At 42.2% G+C, this 24,838-nt stretch overlaps 1 protein-coding gene across 1 annotated transcript in view; it reads left to right on the forward strand.

Moving 5' to 3' along the window:
- Positions 1-1,568: 1,568 nt before the first annotated feature.
- Positions 1,569-24,838, forward strand: part of LOC121284291 (beta-galactoside alpha-2,6-sialyltransferase 2-like) — a 74,644-nt gene continuing 51,374 nt past the window's right edge. The window contains exon 1 of the mRNA XM_041199649.1: positions 1,569-2,505. Coding sequence (XP_041055583.1) covers positions 1,569-2,505 — 937 coding nt within the window. The remainder of the gene's footprint in view (positions 2,506-24,838) is intronic.

The following is a 24,838-nucleotide window of genomic DNA, read 5'->3' on the forward strand; positions in this document are numbered from 1 at the left end:
AAAGGGATCTGGGAGTACAAATTCACAAATCACAGAAAGTAGTGACATTGGTTAGCAAGATATTATAAAAAGCAAACCAGAGCACTAGGGTTTATTTCTAGATGGATGGAATTGAAAGGTTGAGACATTATGCTAACCTTGTATCAAACCTTGGAAACACTTAGAATTCTGAATGCAGTTCTGATTGACACATGAGAAAAAGGATATAGAAGCATTATGTAGGGCGCAGTGAAGATTTACAAGGACTGTATCAAAAATATGAGATTATACCTAACAGGAAAGAATGAGCATACTGATCTCTTTTTGAAAAGAGAAGGCTGAGGGGTGCCCTGACAGAGGTCTTTAGAATTACACAAGGCTTTGATAGTACAGGGATGGAGAAAACATTCCCATGAACAAAACTAATAGCCCTCAATATTAGATTGTCACCAAGAAATCAACCAAGGAATTCTCAAAGAACCTTCTTCACCCAGAGTGCTCAGAATGTGGAACTTGCTATCACAGCAAGTAACTGAAAAGAAAAACATAGTTGCATCTAATGAGAGGCTAGATAAGCATATGAGGGAAAAAGGAATAGAAGGTTATGATGAAAGAGTTAGATGAGGAAAGGTGGGAGGAGGCTTTAATGGGACATAAATGCCAGCATGCACTCTTTGGGCCAAATGGCCTGTTTCTGTGCTGAATATTCTATGTAACATCTATTTTCTGTTAAAATGTATGGGCAATGATTTTGATGTATTTGTATTAACATTTTTTAAAATGTTGTATAAAGTCACATTGATTATTATATAGTGAATGAAGCCTTTTATTTTGGGTGTTCTTTGTTGAAATCCATTGTTGAATGAATCTTTCTGCTTTGGTACCTCTTATTTCATAGATAGTTGTTGGATAGCTTCAGTTCAGCTAGTCTTTTTTAGCATTAGTTTTGCATCTGTCAATGGTGTCAGGCATGGCTCAGTGGTAGCATTTTTGTCCCTGTGTCAGAAGGCTGTGGGTTCAAGTCCCACTCAGACACTTGAGCACAAATTCTAGACTGACACTTCAGTACAGTACTGAAAGAGTGCTGCATTGTGGAGGTGTATTTTGAATGTCGGACTAAATTACTAAATTCCAAGCAGATGGATCATTGGTAAATATCCATGCCTGCATACTTCCTGCCAACAGGAGGACATGTTCCCCCATCCCACAAAGATAAAAATAAAATTGATTAATTATGCTCTTTATAAAGTGTACAATCTCTACTGCAAAGTCTTTGGAAAACTCTTAAATCAGATAATAGAATTCATGCCAATACGTCACTGTGTTGTAAGGACATCATTGTGTCCCTTTTCTGTGATATCATCATGACAACAATGATGCTGACAAATGATGGCAGTGCCCCTTTAAAAGAACAATATTGCCAGAGGTTCCTTCTGTTAAATAAGGTAATTTTGACTTGCTGATTTTTTTTCTTTTTTTTTTGCTGTGATGTTTCTCTGTTAATCAAATCTGTCCTTTATTGTTTTTTAGCTGGCTTTTTCACACTCCAGCTGTGCTGAATCCAAGAGGAGTTTGGTGCAGTTTGGACAATGAAAGCCAAGACCAAGCAGTGGAAGCAGCTAGTGCTGATTGGGATACTGGCATGGGCACTCGTCTTCTTGCTGCTGTTTACATATTTCACAGACTTCAAAACAGATGAGCGTCCAGCCAGCTCTTTCACATTCACTGAGACAAGAAGGCTCTTCCCCATTCAGGGTAAACAGAGAGTCTTTATGGGGGCTTTCCCAAATCCAAAGGTCTCAGCAAGTCAAAGAGAAAATAGCCTTTTCTTTGAGAATGATGAAGATTCTGTGCATTCATTGCGTTTAGATTCTTTGAATGATGACAATCTAAAATGGACCCAAGAAGAGGATAATGGTGAACTTCAAGTCAAGATAAGAGTGAAGAAGATGAGGATTGGTGACCAGCAGCAAATTCAAAACAAGTTGATAGATAAGGTAGTTAAAATTATTACCAAGGATGGCAATACCTACAAGGAAATGATTATTCAAGATGCAAAGCCTAAGCATCACAAAAGGATAATGAGAAATATGGAACAACCGAGCTATCCGGTAGACCCATTACTTGAAAATCTAGATTCCTTTGACCTAGAGGACATGGAGTTTTCGAAATCAAATTCAGTGCTTGCCAAACTGTGGAGAGGAAATATTTCATCTGGGATGTTGAATCCTCGGTTACAGAAAGCCATGAAAGACTATATGAATGAAAACAGACATGGTGTCCAGTTTCAAAGGAAAATGGGGACTGAAAAGATGTTTGGTGAAGAACTTCTCTGTGAGCTGAAAAACAAAGTCAAAATAAGAACCCTTGATGGGAAGGAGGCTCCATTTTCGACACCTGGATGGAAAAAACACATTCCCAAAATTCCACTGGACAAAATCAGAATTAACAGACAGTCCTTCAGAAGTTGTGCTGTCGTCACATCCGCTGGTTCAATATTGAACTCCTCCCTTGGAGAAGAAATAGGTAGGAACAAAATTTTCATCATTTAAAATGCAGTTTGTGTTATTAACTGGAATTTTTAGCTTGCAAACAGTAGTTTCTGTAAGTAAAGAGCAAGCAGGCAACTTGAAAAATCAAAGATGGTAAAAATGAAAGAAACCCTTTGGAAGTTTGCTTTAACTATTGAGACTATCAAACACGGTATGCTCTTGGTCTGTAAGCCTCAGTGCAACACCATGTACTGCATTTTCTGATGGAGCCATTGGGGGAAGGGACTCACGAATGCAGGCTGTGTGCTAAATTCTATGGGAATGTTCATGTGGATATATTATCAAGGCTTCTGGGCTTCCCCATGTCTGGATGCACTGGGGAACCCCTCTTGAAACTTCAGAGGTAAGAATGGCAATTGCCCAGAAGTGCAAACTCCCTCTAGGCAATTACCCTGCCCTGGGAACCATTTGAAACTACAATTTAAATCACAAAATTTGGATGGTTTTGGCTGTTATACAAATAGCTACTGAGAAAAAGTTAGAAGAATTAAAACAACTTCTAACTTCTGAGTAACTATTGTAAAGACAAAGACCGGCAATCCCCATAGGAGTCCGCCCACACAGATGTCTGCTCCTACCCCCAACTACACCCCCCAAACAATATTCCCCAACACGCCCCGACTCTGCATGGTATTCACCCCCACCTGACCCCCCGACCTGTCCCGACTGCGCCCCCCACCCCCCCGCCCCCACAGTACCGGCCCACCACCAACACTATCCCAAACCCCACATCCACCTCTTCACCTCCCATGCAACCTGACCTCCCCCCCGCCAACCTCCAACATCACCCGCCCACCCCCTCACAGGCCTTATCCACCTCCCACCCCCAACACCCCCCAACATCTGACCTCCCACTCACCCCCGCCCCCGCTGTCCGACCACTCAACCCTGCCCCTGATGTCTGACTCCCCAAGCCCCCGAAGTCCAACACCCCCATTTCCCCCCGATGTCTGACCTCCCCAACCCCACAATGTCCAACTTCCCACCCCCCCCGATGTCCGACCTCCCCAGCCCCAATGCCTGACCGCCCATTGCCTCCCAATATCCAACCTCCTGATGTCCAACCCCTCCCCACCCCCACCTGACCCCCGATACCCCATACCCTAAAATCCTATCCACTTTGCTTAAAGACTTACCTTTTCCCTGCCCTGTCAATTTTAGTGGGACCTTTTAACTTACCTGGTTTACGGCAGCTAGTGCTGTAAAAAAGGGGGTGTGTCCTTCTTTAGCCCACTCTGCTGGACCGCGACGCCTGGCTTCAGAGACAGCTGCGCTGCCTGGATCTTACCTGGCCTGTGTCGGAAGGCCGGGCGAGACGGACACAGAAGAAATTTCCCGTAAATAATTGGGCACAGAGTGGCAATCCGTCGCTGATTGCCACTCTGAGGAAGTTATGGCTCATATGCGCACAGTTGATGTGGGGTGAAATTTTGCTGAAGCATCTGTAAAATTAGAGAGATATTTGACATCTATATGTGCAGGCAGCTCACAGCTCTGAAGGTGGGTTAGTGGCATAAAGCAGGCGAGTGCAGGCTGATTTCGCTATTAGCTCAGTAAAGGCACAACTCAATATATCAACTGGATATGAAACCAGGTTGCACTACTCAAGGTATTGCCTCCTGCTGGCTGATGAGTGACAATTCCAGTTGTGGTGTAAGTGAATGATAATACTGGAGAAAAAAGGGAAGACAAATAAATTAAACAAAAAATCATAAATTGTTTAATTGCTTGGGCAATGTGCTTGTTTTTCAGATTTCTACATTCATACAATTGTTCAGTGTTAATGTAATGTAATGTAATTTCTTTTGTCCTGCTTAGTATTCAACTTCTCTGTGATTATTTCCCTCTAATGGGGTAGCTCATACCCCTTCAGAGCTATTTCACTCACTTTATTCAGTTTATCCCAACTGCAGACTGAAGAGAACTGAAGTTTTAAAATAATCAGTGTTTTTGTAAACATTTTACTTGTACTTGGTTATAATTGCCATACATGACAGCAAATGTTAATTAGAGAAATAAATAAAGCATTAGTCAACTGGGAGCAGAAAATGGTCAATGGGGTACTGGACTGCAGGATTCAGTAAACAAAACAAAATAGCTTGCATTTATAACATGGGGCCGAATCTTCTGTTCAGCATGCAGGGGCGGGCCCCACACACCGACACGTAAAGTGCATCCCGACGTCACCGCCCGTCATTCTGATCTTCCATTTGACGGGCATGCACCGGAGTCAGCTGCACGCCCGCCAAACTGTCAAAGGCTTATTAAGGCCATTAATGAAATAATTAAAGTAATTGTCAGAGCTCCCTGTCCAACCTTAAGGTTGGCGGGCAGGCAAAGAGCCCAAGCGACCTTCGGATTTTTCATAAAATCGCATCCACAGGCAGGATGAGGTTTCTTGAAGGGTTTATTAATTAAATAAAATTTTTAATGAAAATTCATAAACACATCCCAGCTCATGTGACACTGTCACATGAGGGGACATGTCTGACTAATTTTTTTTTAAATTTTTCCAAGTTTATGACAACTTAATCTCCCTGATTAAGCGCCCAGCTCTGTGCCTCAGGGAGATTTCTGCACTTTTTCACACATGTGCGCGAAAGAGCGCAGGACCTGACTCTCCCTCCGCCCCTCACCTGCACAGGAAGCGCTGGGCGCTGAGCGCTTCTGGGTACGCGTCATGCTGGGCGGGCCTTAATTGGCCCGCCCATGTAAAATAGCAGCGCCCAGCCGATCGGGGGAAGCAATCAGCTCCGCACCCACACCTGACCCGCTCGCCCAACGGGGAGAAAAATCTCCCCATGTTTTTCACAGCTTTAGAACATCCCAAATCACTTCAAAATGTAGCCACTGTTATAATGTAGGAAATGCAATGGTCAATTTATGCACAGCAAATTCCCACACACAGTAATATGGTAAAGATCAGATAATCTGGGTCTTTTTGTGATTTTGGTTACAGGATAAATATTGACTAGGACATTAGAGCAAGCTCCTCTGTTCCTCAAAGTACATGCCCCACCATTTACAGCAAGCATCTTGGTATCAATGCGATTTGCTCATTATATATGGTGGATGCTGGAACCAAGAAAGCCACAGTAGTGACAGAGGTTTCCCCGGTTACACTACTTACAAATCTCCCTCATGTATTTTGCGATTTTGTAGCACTTTTCCTGGCTTCTTTTCTCCTGTTGATTTGAAGCATCCATTAAGTTGGAGATTTGACACGTGCATATCACTATTTTATTTACTCTGGTTTTAAACTTTTCCAATTGCCTCTTGATCTATTTTCTTCTATTCCTTTATCTCTCGCATTTCATTGTCTTATTGTTTAAAATTCTGCGCTGACCCTACATATTGATTAAAAGATGTACAATAGTTTGTGTATCCAGTATGGTGTCTGTTAACCAAGTGAGTTAGTGCAAAAACAAAAACAGAATTACCTGGAAAAACTCAGCAGGTCTGGCAGCATCGGCGGAGAAGAAAAGAGTTGACGTTTCGAGTCCTCATGACCCTTTGACAGAACTTGAGTTCGAGTCCAAGAAAGAGTTGAAATATAAGCTGGTTTAAGGTGTGTGTGTGGGGGGGCGGAGAGAGAGAGAGAGAGAGAGAGAGGTGGAGTAGGGATGTGGTTGTAGGGACAAACCAAGCAGTGATAGAAGCAGATCATCAAAAGATGTCAACAACAATAATACAAAAAAACACGTGTTAAAGTTAAAGTTGTTGATATTATCTAAACGAATGTGCTAATTAAGAATGGATGGTAGGACACTCAAGGTATAGCTCTAGTGGGGGTGGGGAGAGCATAAAAGATGTAAAAAATGAATAAATAAATATATTTTTTTTTCTCTTTCTCTTTTTATAATGGAAATAGGTGGGAAAAGGAAAATCTATATAATTTATTGAAAAAAAAAGAAAAGGAAGGGGGAAACAGAAAGGGGGTGGGGATGGGGAAGGGAGCTCACAACCTAAAGTTGCTGAATTCAATATTCAGTCCAGATGGCTGTAAAGTGCCTAGTCGGAAGATGAGGTATTGTTCCTCCAGTTTGCGTTGGACTTCACTGGAACAATGCAGCAAGCCAAGGACAGACATGTGGGCAAGAGAGCAGGGTGGAGTGTTAAAATGGCAAGCGACAGGGAGGTTTGGGTCATTCTTGTGGACAGACCGCAGGTGTTCTGCAAAGCGGTCGCCCAGTTTACGTTTGGTCTTTCCAATGTAGAGGAGACCACATTGGGAGCAACGAATGCAGTAGACTAAGTTGGGGGAAATGCAAGTGAAATGCTGCTTCACTTGAAAGGAGTGTTTGGGTCCTTGGACGGTGAGGAGAGAGGAAGTGAAGGGGCAGGTATTGCATCTTTTGCGTGGGCATGGGGTGGTGCCATAGGAGGGGGTTGAGGAGTAGGGGGTGATGGAGGAGTGGACCAGGGTGTCCCGGAGGGAGCGATCCCTACGGAATGCCGATGGGGGGGGTGAAGGGAAGATGTGTTTGGTGGTGGCATCATGCTGGAGTTGGCGGAAATGGCGGAGGATGATCCTTTGAATGCGGAGGCTGGTGGGGTGATAAGTGAGGATAAGGGGGACCCTATCATGTTTCCGGGAGGGAGGAGAAGGCGTGAGGGCGGATGCGCGGGAGATGGGCCGGACACGGTTGAGGGCCCTGTCAACGACCGTGGGTGGAAAACCTCGGTTAAGGAAGAAGGAGGACATGTCAGAGGAACTGTTTTTGAAGGTAGCATCATCAGAACAGATGCGACGGAGGCGAAGGAACTGAGAGAATGGGATGGAGTCCTTACAGGAAGCGGGGTGTGAGGAGCTGTAGTCGAGATAGCTGTGGGAGTCGGTGGGTTTGTAATGGATATTGGTGGACAGTCTATCACCAGAGATTGAGACAGAGAGGTCAAGGAAGGGAAGGGAAGTGTCAGAGATGGACCACGTGAAAATGATGGAGGGGTGGAGATTGGAAGCAAAATTAATAAATTTTTCCAAGTCCCGACAAGAGCATGAAGCGGCACCGAAGTAATCATCGATGTACCGGAGAAAGAGTTGTGGAAGGGGGCCGGAGTAGGACTGGAACAAGGAATGTTCCACATACCCCATTAAGAGACAGACATAGCTGGGGCCCATGCGGGTACCCATAGCCACACCTTTTATTTGGAGGAAGTGAGAGGAGTTGAAGGAGAAATTGTTCAGTGTGAGAACAAGTTCAGCCAGACGGAGGAGAGTAGTGGTGGATGGGGATTGTTCGGGCCTCTGTTCGAGGAAGAAGCTAAGGGCCCTCAGACCATCCTGGTGGGGGATGGAGGTGTAGAGGGATTGGACGTCCATGGTGAAGAGGAAGCGGTTGGGGCCAGGGAACTGGAAATTGTTGATGTGACGTAAGGTGTCAGAGGAATCACGGATGTAGGTGGGAAGGGACTGGACAAGGGGAGAGAGAAGGGAGTCAAGATAACGAGAAATGAGTTCTGTGGGGCAGGAGCAAGCTGAGACGATCGGTCTACCGGGGCAGTTCTGTTTGTGGATTTTGGGTAGGAGATAGAAGCGGGCCGTCCGAGGTTGGGCGACTATCAGGTTGGAAGCTGTGGGAGGGAGATCCCCAGAGGAGATGAGGTCAGTGACAGTCCTGGAAACAATGGCTTGATGTTCAGTGGTGGGGTCATGGTCCAGGGAGAGGTAGGAGGAAGTGTCTGCGAGTTGATGCTCAGCCTCCACGAGGTAGAGGTCAGTGCGCCAGACAACAACAGCACCACCCTTGTCAGCGGGTTTGATGACAATGTCAGGGTTGGACCTGAGAGAATGGAGTGCAGTAAGTTCAGAGAGAGACAGGTTAGAATGGGTGAGAGGAGCAGAGAAATTGAGACAACTAATGTCGCGCCAACAGTTCTCAATGAAAAGATCAAGAGAAGGTAAGAATCCAGATGGAGGGGTCCAGGTGGAGGGAGAATATTGGAGATGGGTAAAAGGATCCATTGAACTGGGAGAGGACTCCTGCCCAAAGAAGTGAGCCCGGAGACGAAGACGGCGGAAGAAGAGTTCAGCATCATGCCGAGCCCGAAATTCATTGAGGTGAGGGCGTAAGGGTATGAAACTAAGTCCTTTGCTGAGCACTGAACGTTCAGCATCGGAGAGGAGAAGGTCAGGGGGTATAGTGAATACACGGCTGGGGTTGGGATTTGAAGATGGGGTGGGGACGGAGGGACAGGCCGGGGTGGAGGGTCCTAGATGGGTGTTGGTGTCGATGAGTTGTTGGAGCTTGCGTTCCTTAGCACTTGAGAGAAAGAGAAAAAGTTTCTTGTTGAGGCGTCGGATGAGCCGAAGGACAAAATGAAACTGGGGGCACGCGCAGCTTTGAAAAAGGGTACGGCGGTGCTGCTGGAGGGAGAGGTCGAGTGTGTTCATATGGCGGCGCATGGCACTGGGTGTGGATTTCAGAATGTGAAAAAAAAAAATTTATTTATTTATTTATTTATTTATTTTTTTACATCTTTTATGCTCTCCCCACCCCCACTAGAGCTATACCTTGAGTGCCCTACCATCCATTCTTAATTAGCACATTGGTTTAGATAATATCACCAACTTTAACTTTAACACCAATGTGTTCTTTTGTATTATTGTTGTTGACATCTTTTGATGATCTGCTTCTATCACTGTTTGTTTGTCCCTACAACCACACCCCCACTCCACCTCTCTCTCTCTCTCTCCGCCCCCCACACACACACCTTAAACCAGCTTATATTCCAACTCTTTCTTGGACTCGAACTCAAGTTCTGTCGAAGGGTCATGAGGACTCGAAACGTCAACTCTTTTCTTCTCCGCCGATGCTGCCAGACCTGCTGAGTTTTTCCAGGTAATTCTGTTTTTGTTTTTGTTTTGGATTTCCAGCATCCGCAGTTTTTTTGTTTTTATCTCAAGTGAGTTAGTGGCCCATTGTTAAATTAATACTGACTATACAGAAGCCTTGACAAGAGAGACCCATCCATACTATAGTACAGTGGGATCTCTGTACCTGAAAAACTCCAGGCAGATGGAGTCCAGCAAAGTTTCAGTGGAAGTGAAATTGACAAAGTTTGAATAACAATCTATACAATTCCTTGCAGTTTTTCCCACAAAATCAGATGGTAATTCAGGAAAACTGCGACAAAAGGTTGATTTCACCAAGATCAATATTTCCTTCAAAGTTCAATACCGAATGATTCAATACCAACTCAATGATGCTGGCAAGGAAGTTGAGGTGGTGGGAAAAAAGCATGACCAACAATGTAAAAAGCTGCTGAGAGATTATGGACAATAAAGAGGAGTTTCCCCATCGCAATCAATATCACAGAGGATGTTATTCATGTCTTTAATCAGTGGAATGTTAGAATTATGGGTGGAAGTCAAACTGAAGGGATTTAGAGAAATGCATTCATGAAAATACATAGAAGTTACATTACAGCAAGTGTTCCCTTGCATGAGCAAATAGTTCTAACCACATTTACCTACCCTGCTTCCATATCCCATTTTTTCATTTTCCTTCATTGACCTATCCAATCTATTCATGAATGTTGATAGCTATTAACCGAGGAAGTGAATTCTACTTCTCACAACTCGGTGTAAAGAATTTTCTTTTGTTCGCTGTTTTAAATCTCCAACATTTGATCTTAATTATTTTAGTCTTTAATTTTAAACACTTCTATCACATTCTATCAAAATCTACGTTGCTCTACCAAAAAAAGTCCTGTTTTTCAAATTTTTATTATTTGTATTTCTCCATACTAGGGTGCTATACTCACACCTTAGTACCCTGTGGCAAGTAACTCATCCGCTGACTCCCAAAGCCTGTCCACCATCTATAAGGCACAAGTCATGAGTGTGAGGCAATACTCTCTGCTTGCCTGGATGAGTGCAGCTCCAACAACACTCAAGAAGCTTGACACCATCCAGGACAAAGCAGCCGGCTTGATTGGCACAAACATTTACTCCCACCACCACCGATGCATAGTGGCGGCAGTGTGTACCATCTACAAGATACATTGCAGAAATTTACCAAGGCTCCTCAGGCAGCACCTTCCAAACTCACGATCTCTACCATCTAGAAGGACGAGGGCAGCAGACACATGGGAACACCACCACCTGGAAGTTCCCCTCCAAGCCCCTTACCATCCTAATTTGGAAATATATTGCTGTTCCTTCCCTGTTGCTGGGTCAAAATGCCTTGTGAGCCTGTACCTCCAACTCTTTCTGTTCTTACACAGGATTGAGCTTATTTCCCTTCATTGGATAATTGTTGATTTTTTTTTAGCCAAAATGTATCACCTCATACTTACTGATATTGAATTCTATCTGGTGCACTGTAGGTCTACCTACACCATAGAGGCAGCATAAGTTCAAGAAGGCAGATAATCACTACCTTCTCAAGGGCAATAAGGGATGGGCAATAAATGTTGACCTGGCCAGTGACACCCAATCCTCATAAATGAATTTTTAAAAAAATGAAACTTCCTAGTTATTTAGCATTGCAGTCACTCTAAAGCCCTTTCATTTCTTTCAACAGTGTGGTGTCCAAAACTACTTGCAGTACTCCAACTGAGATTTTATTGAAGTTTTATATGTAGATTTATCATCACCTTTTTGCCATTTATATTCTATATCTCTTGCAATAAAACTTGTAATTCTATTAGCTTTTTTTGAACAGACTTATCAACTTGAGGCAATGCCTTGTGAGCCTGTACCTCCAAGTCTTTCTGTTCTTATACAGAATCGAGCTTATTTCCCGTCATAGGATAATTGCTGATGTTTTTTTAGCCAAAATGTATCACCTCATACTTACTGATATTGAATTCTATCTGGTGCATCAATAAGGGAGCTTTTGCAGAGATTGAAGGTGACAACACATTCAAAAGAGATGCTAAACTGACATTGGTCCCATCTGCCCTCTCCAGTTAAAGTAAAAGATCCCGTGATGCTATCAGTAGTTGAGTTGTGGAATTCTTCCAGTTTCCTGGCGAATATTTATCCCGCAACCAATATCTAAAAGTGACATTTGGAATTGATCATTTATTTCATTGCTGTTTATGGAACATTGTTCCAAATGCTGTTGCATTTACATTACAAAGTGACAAAACTTCAAAAGTACTTTGTTGACTGAAAATCACTTTGATACTTACTGAAGCCATGAAAGGTACTATATAAGTGCAAGTTCTTTCTTTACAGATTAAACAATAGTTATAAAGGACAAAAACAAAAAGCTGCGGATGCTGGAAATCCAAAACAAAAACAGAATTACCTGGAAAAACTCAGCAGGTCTGGCAGCATCGGCGGAGAAGAACCAGCTTATATTTCAACTCTTTCTTGGACTCGAACGCAAGTTCTGTCGAAGGGTCATGAGGACTCGAAACGTCAACTCTTCTTCTCCGCCGATGCTGCCAGACCTGCTGAGTTTTTCCAGGTAATTCTGTTTTTGTTTTAGTTATAAAGGACAAATGGGCTAGGGTGAGTTTTCCAGTAAATGCATGATGACTTTGGTTTTGATGGGGAAAGGGATAGCATCTGTGGAAAGACAAGCAATGTCATCTAGGATGGGCAAGTTGGGTGGGGAGGCAATCGGGGGCAAAGAAGCTGAGCCTCATGGAAGAGTTTGAACAGAGCAAGGTGGAAAGTAGGGAACAAACTTGAAAATAACTCCAGTTCGGGCCTTGAATTTTTGAGACTTTGTTGAAAGTTCAGGATGAAGGGGTTGAGGGAGGATTGGAAGTAATAGAGTCAGTTGCATGAAATTGGCAATATATAAGAATGCCTAATTATGGTTACCATAAAATAATGAACAGGCTCACAGATATTGAAGCTCACTCAAAAGCGCCGATAGAAATCCAAGAATACAACATAATAAAATTGTATTACAACATTCATTCATAATATGGGACCAGTGCTAATTTACACCCCACATAGCATATCACCATATTGTTATAATGCTGCATATTTTCCAATTCTCATTGAACAATACCTTAGGATTTTCACATACTATTTTAAAAGTTTTGTATATTATACACGCTCAGGTAAGTGCAGCATTTATTTCAAGCAACATTTCTCATCGTGCATTTTCTATTATACCTTTCTATCACACGTAAACGTGCTGAGGCCAAATTTTCCTTCAGGAAACTGGGCAGGAGGAATTGAAACAGTTAAGCTGGGCTCTTTCAGAACCTGTGAAAAATATAGTCAAAGTGAGAGCAGGTGTATTATGTTGACATGCAAATGAGTGGATTACATTGTGCTATGTATGTCCTATCCTTTGCACCCTAGCAGTGTGGTCACAAGAGTCGCCTGTGCATCATGGCATCCAGCATTAACAAAGATTAGGGAAGGGGTGTTTTAGTGTTTAACTAGCATTTTTCTTTATGCATACTATTGCAAAGTGATCTGCCTGGATAAGTACCATTATTCAAATCTTCAATATTAAGAAGCTGGCAAGAAATACTCCTGCACCTGAGCCAGACACACGATCAGAACCATAAATGGTGCCAACTTCTACCTAATATATTTAAATTATTTATCAAGTCATCAAAATATTCAAAATGCTTGTGTTATGGACAAAATATATCTGCTCTCCTAGTGCCTGTAATTAGCATGGTTTGTATGGAAATGAGTGTGTCTTTTCTTACCCTTGGAGTGCGTATTCCAATTAACTAATTCAGCATCAAGATTTCATGAATTTAAAATAAAGAAGGTTATTTATTTTCACACACTCACTCTATTTAATGTAATGTTGCACACTCGGTTTTATACATGCACACACGTATACTAAGATTGGATATTGATAAAGATAGTGCACCTTTACAGATTACAACTCATTCTGTCTCTGATTTATGATTTCTGGTCTCCCTCATGGCAGGTCTGTGGTTTCTTGTTTGGATTAGATGATTTAAAGTTGAAATGAGGATCTTGTAAGTGAAGGGTTCACAGGAGGTTGTGAGGTTTCTTGCAATCGGATATCTAGGAAGTTAACTCAGGTTAACTTTGAAACCGAAACAGGTAAAATACTTTGGCTGCTTGATGAATTGCAGTTGGTTTCAAGGTCTGGTTCTCAAACTGGCTGACAACTGATAGTTCTGATGGACCTGCTAGCTCCTGGGGTAATAAAAATGAGATACCTGAAACTAGTTTCGATCACATAACTGCTGGGTTAGCACTTCTGAGGCCCACCCAATCCAGTTTGAGTGGAAGTTGATAGTGGCCATTGAGTTTTGATCTTCCCTTTTGTCTAATCTGAAACATGGAAACAAGTAGTCTAGAAACTCCATTGTCTTTAGGTGTTGGCCCATCCTTAAACAACAAGCTGTGTGAATTCCACAAATAGTTGTGAGGTACCCTGACCATATGGAATGAAGTGTTCGCCAGAGATTTGATACTGTCTACAGGCCAAATGCCAGAAGTCACATGAGTTGTGGCAGCCTTCTTAACAGCTTGTTTGTGTCTAATTTCTAAAACTATTGACTGAAAGCTCATATGATATAGCTGTTCTAGGCAGGACACTTGATACTGTGAATTATATTTGGAACATGAACACTGTTGTTATGTAACTAATCCATCAGGCCTTCCTCACTGAAGGTGATGACATAATGGTATTGTTACTGGACTAGTAATCCGGAGACCCAAGGTAATACTCTGGGGACCTGGGTTCTAATCCTGCCATGGCAGATATGAAATTTAAATCTAATAAAAATCTGGAATTAAAAATCTGATGATGACCATGAAACCATTGCCAATTGGTGTAAAAACCCACCTGATTCACTAATGTCCGTTAATATATTAGGAAATCTGCTGTCCTTACCTAGTCTGGCCTACATGTAACTCCAGACCCACAGTAATGTGGTTGGCTATTAGGGATGGGTAATAAATGCTGGCCTAATCAGCGACACCCACATTCAATGAATACATTTTAAAAATTAACCAAGACTGAGTTGGTGGAAAGGCAACCTTATTCCTGCCAATGCTATTCTGAAACTAGGCAGTGGGCCATGTCCAGAGCGATTTTTTCTATTGTTCCATTTTGTAATTGTACACTATAAGCATCAATGGATATACCAGTAGAAAGTCAGTAGAAATGTTTTCTATCAATTTGACTATCATAGTTTATAGGTGGTTCATTAACAATTAATAATGGATCAGTTAGGCAAGACCAATTAGACCCAGAGTAGAGTCAAGTGGACAGATTTCTCTATTAAACCTCTAAACAGGTTTAGTTGAATGATATGCTATGTTAGCAATTTCCTGACTGCAAGTGCCCTGACTCTGCCTGATTTTGACAAGACAGCTTCATTTGCAAGATATAGGCCTATAAATGCTCAGTTCCCTTGGTGTAATCCTGCTCCAGCTCTGGGAGGAGTGCAGCAGATAGGCCCAGAAATAGGCCAGGGCTGCGATATGCTGACTCGTTGCCCACAAAATCCCTGCCTGCCCCTTGCAGGAACATTGTTGTAAAACCTAGCTCGGTGCCAGAAATTCACTACAGTGACTGTTCCAGCTCCCCCAACCTCGGTGAGACCTGATATAAGTTTGGAGGCTAGTACAGCCAGTGAGATGATGTATATTGGTCTCCAAAAGGTGAGCACCACTGAGAGAGTCCAACTCAGGGAAACAGTCCCAATTGGCAAAGATAAGGTGAGCTTTTAATTAATCTTCATTATCGGGCCCTTTAGTAATGGGAAGCAGAAATAAATTCTCCAGGTTTAGGCATGTCAGAAAATCCCTGAACAGCAGTAGGCGCTGGAATTTTGGGAGCCTGGGACTGGCTATTGCCTGAGATGTACCCAAAGCAGCACAGACAGCCACCAACCTCAGGTACGTAATGCGGACTAGCTGACTTTGAGCACTCTGGTGGGTCGGTGCTAGAGTGCAGTTCGTGAGTAACTCCTGAGATTCTGACTCATGCAATTTTACGGCCTTTGAAGTTGAACTTCCATCCCGTATTAAGCCAAGAATTGGAAGATTGCCAGGGACAGATAAGTGGGGAATAACCAGCCCTTCAAGGACTTCTCACAACTGGTGTTGGGTATGTTTAATGGGATGTGACCACTTAAATGTAAATGCCAATTTATGGTGATAGAAATATTGGTGATCATAGCTAAGGCTGCTAATATTTTTAATTGATGTTTCTGTCTTTGTTTGATTCACAAAACAGCCTGGGAAAACCCAATAGCTGGCACAGTAAATGTGGAGATAGTAAACAGAATATAGCCAGCTGTTGGAGCAGTTCAACACACCGAGCCCTGTTTATTTTATTCTTTCATGGGATGTGAGCATCACTGGCAAGGCCAGTGTTGCCCATCCCTAATCACCCTTAAACTGAGTGGCTGGCTAGGCCATTTCAGAGAGCAGTTAAGAGTCAACCACATTCCTGTGGATCTGGAGTCATATGTAGGCCAGACCAGGTAAGGATAGCAGATTTCCTTCCCTACAGGGAATTAGTAAACCAGATGGGTTTTTATCACAATCAATGATAGCTTTATGGTCACCCTTACTGAGACTAATTTTATATTCCAAATTTATTAATTGAATCTAAATTCCATCAGCATGGTGGGATTTGAACCAATGTCAAAAACAGAATTACCTGGAAAAACTCAGCAGGTCTGGCAGCATCGGCGGAGAAGAAAAGAGTTGACGTTTCGAGTCCTCATGACCCTTTGACAGAACTTGAGTTCGAGTCCAAGAAAGAGTTGAAATATAAGCTGGTTTAAGGTGTGTGTGTGGGGGGCGGAGAGATAGAGAGAGAGAGAGGTGGAGGGGGGGGGGTGTGGTTGTAGGGACAAACAAGCAGTGATAGAAGCAGATCATCAAAAGATGTCAACGACAATAGTACAATAGAACACATAGATGTTAAAGTTGTTGATATTATCTAAACGAATGTGCTAATTAAGAATGGGTGGTAGGGCACTCAAGGTATAGCTCTAGTGGGGTTTTTTTTTTATTTTTTTTAATATATAATGGAAATAGGTGGGAAAAGGAAAATCTTTATAATTTATTGGAAAAAAAAAGGGGGAAACAGAAAGGGGGTGGGGATGGGGGAGGGAGCTCACGACCTAAAGTTGTTGAATTCAATATTCAGTCCGGAAGGCTGTAAAGTCCCTAGTCGGAAGATGAGGTGTTGTTCCTCCGGTTTGCGTTGGGCTTCACTGGAACAATGCAGCAAGCCAAGGACAGACACGTGGGCAAGAGAGCAGGGTGGAGTGTTAAAATGGCAAGCGACAGGGAGGTTTGGGTCATTCTTGCGGACAGACCGCAGAACACCTGCGGTCTGTCCGCAAGAATGACCCAAACCTCCCTGTCGCTTGCCATTTTAACACTCCACCCTGCTCTCTTGCCCACGTGTCTGTCCTTGGCTTGCTGCATTGTTCCAGTGAAGCCCAACGCAAACCGGAGGAACAACACCTCATCTTCCGACTAGGGACTTTACAGCCTTCCGGACTGAATATTGAATTCAACAACTTTAGGTCGTGAGTTCCCTCCCCCATCCCCACCCCCTTTCTGCTTCCCCCTTCCTTTTATTTTCCAATAAATTATAAAGATTTTCCTTTTCCCACCTATTTCCATTATATATAAAAAAAATTTAAAAAAAACCCCCACTAGAGCTATACCTTGAGTGCCCTACCATCCATTCTTAATTAGCACATTCGTTTAGATAATATCACCAACTTTAACTTTAACACCTATGTGTTCTATTGTACTATTGTCGTTGACATCTTTTGATGATCTGCTTCTATCACTGCTTGTTTGTCCCTACAACCACACCCCCCCCTTCACCTCTCTCTCTCTCTATCTCTCCGCCCCCCACACACACACCTTAAACCAGCTTATATTTCAACTCTTTCTTGGACTCGAACTCAAGTTCTGTCGAAGGGTCATGAGGACTCGAAACGTCAACTCTTTTCTTCTCCGCCGATGCTGCCAGACCTGCTGAGTTTTTCCAGGTAATTCTGTTTTTGTTTTGGATTTCCAGCATCCGCAGTTTTTTTGTTTTTGTTTTGAACCAATGTCCTCTAGCCCATTAGACTGGGCTTCTGGATTACCAGTCTAGTGAAATTACCACTACGCCACCATCACCCCAGTAATGATTGTTGAAGTAGACATGATGCATAATGAAGTGATAACAGGAAGTGTGATCTCCCTTGCCACTCCAAGACATCTCTCCTCAGTATGGTATTGCAACATGCCTGGAAAAGGCAGAAAATGAAGACTGGAGAGCAATATTCCCTCTGAGTAGCCGCACAATAACCTAAGAGCTCCCGAGTAGACTCAAGTCAGCCCTTTGAAATTGCTATGTGTGCCTGGCCACACAAAAGAATTAAAGGGGCCATGTACAGAAACCTTCCGCACACACAAAAGCAATTAGAGGGAACATGGCTAGAGAGTGTAGCTGATTATCAGAGAAATTATGTATGTTGCTGCAACAGATGGCACAGCTCTTTTCCTGGCAGCCTGTTGACCTGAATCCTGTGTGGCCAGTTCTGTACAGAGATTGCCTTGTAAACATGGGAGGGGCCAAGATAAGTAGCCTGCGGTATATGCAGTCTGCCTTTGGTGGAGCCTAGCTTTCTGGCCATCCCATCATTCTCTCCTCCTCTTCCAAGATGCGAGTAAAAGGAATTTTCCGTGGAGAAACTTACTGGAGGTTGTAGTGTTCAATTGTTCTGTGTTTGATTATGTGAGCCTGTTTAACATTGATGCTCACTATGCTTGATTATAAAGCCTGGGTGTGGACTTAGAAATAAGTAAACAAACTGTAGAAAGAGCTGGAAGCTAGAGCTGGAAGCATGGAGTAAACATTTTAAAGCTCTTGTGAATAAAACCTGTAGACATAGAAAGTGGTGTCATGTTTGCATAGATCCTGGATATAAAATTTACAACAAAGTGGCATGAAGGATGATGGAGAAAGGTTTAAATTTACTGGCTCTTGTACCTTGCCTTTCTTCACCGGGAGATCCAACCATGATATCAATGGATTTCAGGGTCCAAGACCTATTTGCTCACTACTGGGATGGTCTAAGCTGGATACGTAGCAGCGATCCACAAGAAGGCAATACTCATGCATTGTCTCAGAGCGGAAGGCCAGCAAATATTCAAGCATTTCTCAGAAGACACATCTACATTTGATACAGTGGTAGGTGCTTTCAAGAAATACTTTAGTCCATAGAAAAGTGTGATGATGGAACAATATACATTCTGCCGGAGATGCTAGGAAAATGGTAAGCCATTAAACAATACGTGACAGTGTTGCAGTAATTGGCTTCCACATGTAATTTTGGCACACAACCAATGAAGTAATTTGTGATTAATTAATTGAAATGACTTCAATTCCACAAACTAGGATGATGATTTAACCTAGGAAAAAGCCACAATCTTGGCAGTCCAAATTGAATCTGCAGTGTTAGATTCAAGGAGGTTATACAGAAATGCACCTTTAGACTCAGGGATAAAGACAAATCTTTCTCAACCAGTTCACGTGCAAGGGTTATGGACAAAGAGACCTCAGCAGTGCCATGAATATATGCCCCATTACAGTCAGATACCTTCAAAATCATGCCTAAATTGTGGAAGTGCTCATTAATTCCCAATGCCATGTCAAGCTCGAGGAAAAATGGTAACTCCTGCTTAAAGTGGAACCACTCCATAAAAGTATGTATGTCAAAGAAGAGGACTTAATGGGTTTGACACATGTGGGAGTCCCTTCCTGAGAGTGAGGTACAGCAAATGTATACCACCACAACTGGTAAAGCACCAGGTCATTTTAAGAAAAGCTTAGTCAAGATCTTGGGCATCTCAGTGTCACTTCTCACTGATGTTGGTGCGGAAGTATCTATTTTGAGTGACAGGCTCTATCATTGTATTTTTCACAACTTTCACTCCTGCGACAGCTTCAGGCTTATGATGATTCAATTATTCTGCTTTTGGGAATGATCAAAGTTCCAGTGCATTACAAAAATGTCACCCTAGACAGGTTCATGTTTTATGTAGCTAAAGGCAGAAGCCTCATGGGATTAAACCTTTTCAGGAGGCTTGGATTCAATTTCAAAGATCCCACTGGAGCACAAATTAACCTGGTTGATGACGCAAACTGTACATGCCAGCATCCTCCCTTATTTACTGGATTTAGGGAGATTAAGGAGCACCATCATGCTCTTCACGTCAACGCATCAATTCTAGCAGCTTTGCAACATTTGAGACAGTTGCCTTTTGTAATTCATGCTGAAGTGTCATAGGAGCTAAAACAACTAGAAGCAGATGGTATCATCAAGTGAATCAACTCATCACCATGGATATCAAATCAAGACATTATATGAAGTAAAAATGGTGAACTTAGACTCTATATTGACCTTAACTCAGTCAACAAAGCCATCATTCTCGCCAAGTATTCACTTTCCACAATCCAAGAACTATCAGCATCATTTCATGACTCCACAGTCTTCACAAAGCTTGATATGTGACAGAGCTATCTTCAGATACGATTAGCAGAGCAAAGTCGATATCTGACAGTTTTTGTCACTCATGAAGGTGTGTTTCAGTATGGCAGAATGTCCTATTAACCACGTTCAGCACCTAGCACATTCCAGAAGATAATTTCTTAAGTCTTGTTGGCCTACCCGATGACGTTGTTATCCATGGAAGGGACAGAGCAGAACACAATCTAAGGTGCTTACTTAACTTGCACAATTTGACATTCAGTAAGGACCAATGTACATTCACGGCAGTCAGGGTTGACTTTCTAGGGTACAGAGTGACAGCAGCTGCTGTAAAACTTTCACACATCAAAACCATTCTTTTGTTCCAACCCCGTTTAACATGAAAGAGTTGGCATTGTTCCTTGGGCTACCAATTTTTATCACAAATTCATTCCTATGTGCACAGAGGTCATGGAGCCTCTTCAGAAGCTACTGCGCAAAAATGCACAATGACACAGCAAATAGCATTTGATACGTTAAAGACTAAGATAGCATCCCTGCCAGTCCTTGTGCATTTCAACCCACATGCAAAAATGGATGTCACAACACAAGCATCAGGGAATGTGATTGGTGCGGTACTCTCACAGCACATTGAAAGAAGTGAACGATCAATCACTTATGCATCACGCCCGTTGTTGGAAACTGATCACAAATATTCTACTAGAGAATGGGAAACACTAGCCTGCATCTATGCTTGTAAACGTTGGCACACGTATCTCAACAGTAGAAAGTTCACTCTCCACACTGATCACCAAGCACTGTATACATTGTTAGCCACATCAGGATCTGCTCATCAACCTCTAAGCATCTACAGATGGTTGAATTGTCTTCATCGGTACAACTTTGAGGTTGAGTATCTCACAGGTTCACACAACTGAGTAGCTTAGCCATACTACTGTCGCAGACAGCGTTAGTGATGGCGAAGCAACTTGTGACATCAAAGACTACGTGATCATTGTGATTTCATACATGACCATGAGTCTTGTTACATGAAAGGAGTTGAAGGCAGAATTGGTGACAGACACCATATTGCAGAAAGTAAGTCAATACTAAAAACCGAGTGGTCTTGTGAAATAGAGGAAGAATTGGTTCCATACTACTGAATATGCATGGACTCGCATTGTTTGATGACAACTGCATTGCACGTGGAGCTCAAGCAGTTACCCCGAAAGTGCTACAGCAACATGTATTTCATCTTGCCCATGAAGGACATCCAGGTGTTGTTAAAATGAAGCAACAATTTTGTGAAGCAATCTGGTGGCCAGTAATAGATTGGTGTATGGAAGAGTTAATCAGAAACTGCATAGTGTGTACACCCTGAAAAATCTGTTAAACTGTGTCCCACACCTCTACAACCGACACCATGGCCAACAAAACCATGGCAACAACTTAAGTTGACATTTTTGGAAAAGTGCAAGCAGCCCCTAGGAATTAACATTTTTCGCTTGTTGTGCATAATCTACATAGCAAATAACCAGAAATCGTTACGACAAATTCCATAACTACCACTTTGGTCACTGACATTGTTGTTTATAAAATGAAGTTTGCCAGAGACTATCGCTGCAGACAATGGACCATAGTTTGCTTCTAGTCAGTTCGTGAAGTTCCTAGCAAGTTACAGAATCGATCACCATCTGACATTGTGATACAACCTGCAATTGAATGGTGGCATTGAATGATTCAACAGGGTGATTAAGAACAGTCTGAGAACCAGTATGTTGGAGGGAAAAATATTTGAACAATTCAGTCATATCCTACTTTACACGCATCGATCCACTCCACAATCTCTGACCGGAAATATGCCAGCTGAACTTATGATAGGTTGTAACTTTTGCATGCCACTAGCCACCCTTAAGCCATCAACGCCGTTCAAAGGGCGCAAAAACAGAAGAAATGACAAAAAGACACAGTAAACCAAGAATGTACTTCAGCAAGCAAACAGGCCCAAGGGAAGCATGATTTGAAGTTACCAATTGGGTTCGCATCAAACAGCTGAACTGTGCCCACAAACTTGCAACATCTCTATCTAGACCAAAGCAGATAAACCAGTTGTTTGGTACTTATCTGCTGGATGTCAACACAAAGTGGAACGCGAGATGTTTGGTAGCAAGCAGACCAGGATATTTTGAGGACAGCGATTAGGATACATTTCCTTTTCCAATGAGCAACTGTGATGTTTACCATGTGCCTCATCAAGTTGATCACATGGAAACACAACCTCAAATTCATAGACAAAAACAGAAAATGCTGGAAAAACTCAGCAGCTCTAACAGCATCTGTGGAGAATAAAACACAGTTAACATTTCGACTATGACTCGTCTTCAGAGCAGAAATCTCAAATTCATAGTCTCTGATGACTATGCTGATATCTTTCATGTCTCAAAAGACTATTTCTGCACTTAAAGAAAATGGACAAGCTGATTTCTAAGAAAAGACTTGTACTTATGTTTGTTTGGGATGGTTTCATTTAAAATAATGTCTTAAGTTTTACGAAGGGAAAAGTTGCAGTGTTCAACTATTCTGTGTTTGATTATGTGAGTCTGTTTATTATTGATGTTCAATGTGCTTGATTGGTTCCGCCTGGGTATGAACTCAGTAAATATAATCAACTGTAGAAAGAGCTGGAAGCTAGAGCTTTAAGCATGGAGTAGACATTTTAAAGCACTATGAATAAAACCTGTTACACAAATAGAAACCAGTGTAGATCCAAGATATAAAATAGACAACGGGTAATTTCCTCTTTCACCACTGGGAGTAAAATTGGTGGTAGTGAATTGGCCACCATTACATGCAGCTCTCAATTTTCCTTCCCATGGAAGGTTAATTAATATAAATAACTGCAAATGAATGGGCATTTCTGACAGCTGTACAAAATCCAACTGGATAATTAGATGGGGTGCTACATGGCAGAACTCTGGTGTAAGGGGTCTCCTGATCAGTCATGTCCATTTTACGCCTGCCAGTTGGATGCAAGTTTCTGATCATAAGCTATATCTTAAGAATTCTACAAGATGGAATTTAATTTCTAGAAATATTACTATCATATACAAGTTATTTTAAATGGTTAAGGAATCTATTACTTTATCATTCAAAGATTGGTAGCATATTAAGTAGTGTAGACAGCAGCATGAAATTACATTTGTTGATAGATTAAGTGCATGGGCAAAAGTGTGCCAGATGGAATTCGATGCAGATAACTGTAAGGTCATCCATTCTGGACTAGGAAAGGATAGAATATTATTCAAATGATGAAAAGCTAGGAATAGTGGAGGCCCAAAAATATATAGCTGACATTGTAGTTGGATCACTAAAGTGTAGTAGTCAGGTACAAAAAGTAATTAAAAAGGCTAATGGTATAGAGAGCTGGAATAGAGAGGATGTATTTCTACAACTCTACAAAGCATGGTTTCAGGGAGAGTCAACATGGTTTCGTGGAGGTGTTTGAAAATTTATTAGAGTTCTTTGAGAATGTAACAAGCAGGGTGGATAAAGGGAAATCAGGAGATGCCGTGTATCTGGATTTCCAAAAGGCATTCAATAATATGCCACATAAAAGGTTACTACACAAGATAAGAGCTGATGCTGTTGAAGTGATCTATTAACATGGATAGAGGATTGGTGAACAGGAAACAGAGAGTTGGGATAAATGGATCATTTTCAGGGTGGCAAACTGTAACTAGTGGATTACCACAGGGTTCAGTTCTAGGGTCTCAACTATTTACAATCTAGATTCATGACTTGGATGAAGGGTCTGAATGTATTGTAGCCAAATTTGCTAACAATACAAAGATATATAGGAAAAAAATTTGTAAGGAGGATACAAAAAGAATGCATAGGGATATAGGTAGTTAAATGATTGGGAAAAAAATAGCAGAAGCAGTATAATGTTCACTTTGGCAGGAAGAATAGAAAAGCAGAATATTATTTAAATGGAGAAAGATTGCAGAATGCTGTGGTACAAAGGGGCCTGGTGTCACATGAATCACAAAAAATGCAGGTACAGCAAGTAATTAGGAAGGCATTTGGAATGTTGGCCTTTATTGCAAGTGGCAGTGAAGTATAAAAGTAAGGAAGTCTTGCTACAACTGTACAGGGAATTGGTGAGACTACATCTAGAATACTCTGTGCAGTTTTTGTTTCCTTACTTAAGCAGGTACATACTTATGTTGGAAGCAGTTCAGAGAAAGTTCACTAGGTTGATTCCTGGAATGAAGGGGGCGTTTGTGAGGAAAGGTTGAGCAAATTGGGCCTCACTGAAGTTTGGAAGAATGAGAGGTGATCATTTTGAAACATGTAAAATTTTGAGAGGGCTTGACATGGTAAGTGCTGAGAGGATGTTTTCCCTTGTGAGGGAAACTAGAACTAGGGGGCACCATTTAAAAATAAGGGGTCTCCATTTAAGAAGGAGATGACACTTTCCCAGTGAGCAGTGGAGGCCTGGTCATTAAACATATTCAAGGCTGAGATAGGTTTTTGATCTATAAGGAAGTCAAATGATATGGGAGGCAGGCAAGAAAGTGGAGTTAAGGCCACAATAAGATCAGCCGTGCTCTTATCGAATAGCAGAGCAGGATCGGGGGAGCTGACTGGCCTTCTCCTGCATGTGTGGCACCATCTGTGAAGAGAGAACCAGAGTTAACATTCCTAGTCAAGGACCTTCCTTCAGAACTCTTCAGTACTGAATTCAAATGACCCTGCTGAGTTTGGGTTTTTCACCTGTATGAACCACACTCCACCCTCTTTCCCCTACCAGCAAAAAATAGATTTGTTGGAAATGGGAGCAGGACTTCCACACTGGGGCCCCACCCGCCATTTTTAAGGTCCTTGGTGCCTTCCTG

Source organism: Carcharodon carcharias, chromosome 11, assembly GCF_017639515.1.
Source record: "Carcharodon carcharias isolate sCarCar2 chromosome 11, sCarCar2.pri, whole genome shotgun sequence".
Taxonomy (NCBI): Eukaryota; Metazoa; Chordata; class Chondrichthyes; order Lamniformes; family Lamnidae; genus Carcharodon; species Carcharodon carcharias.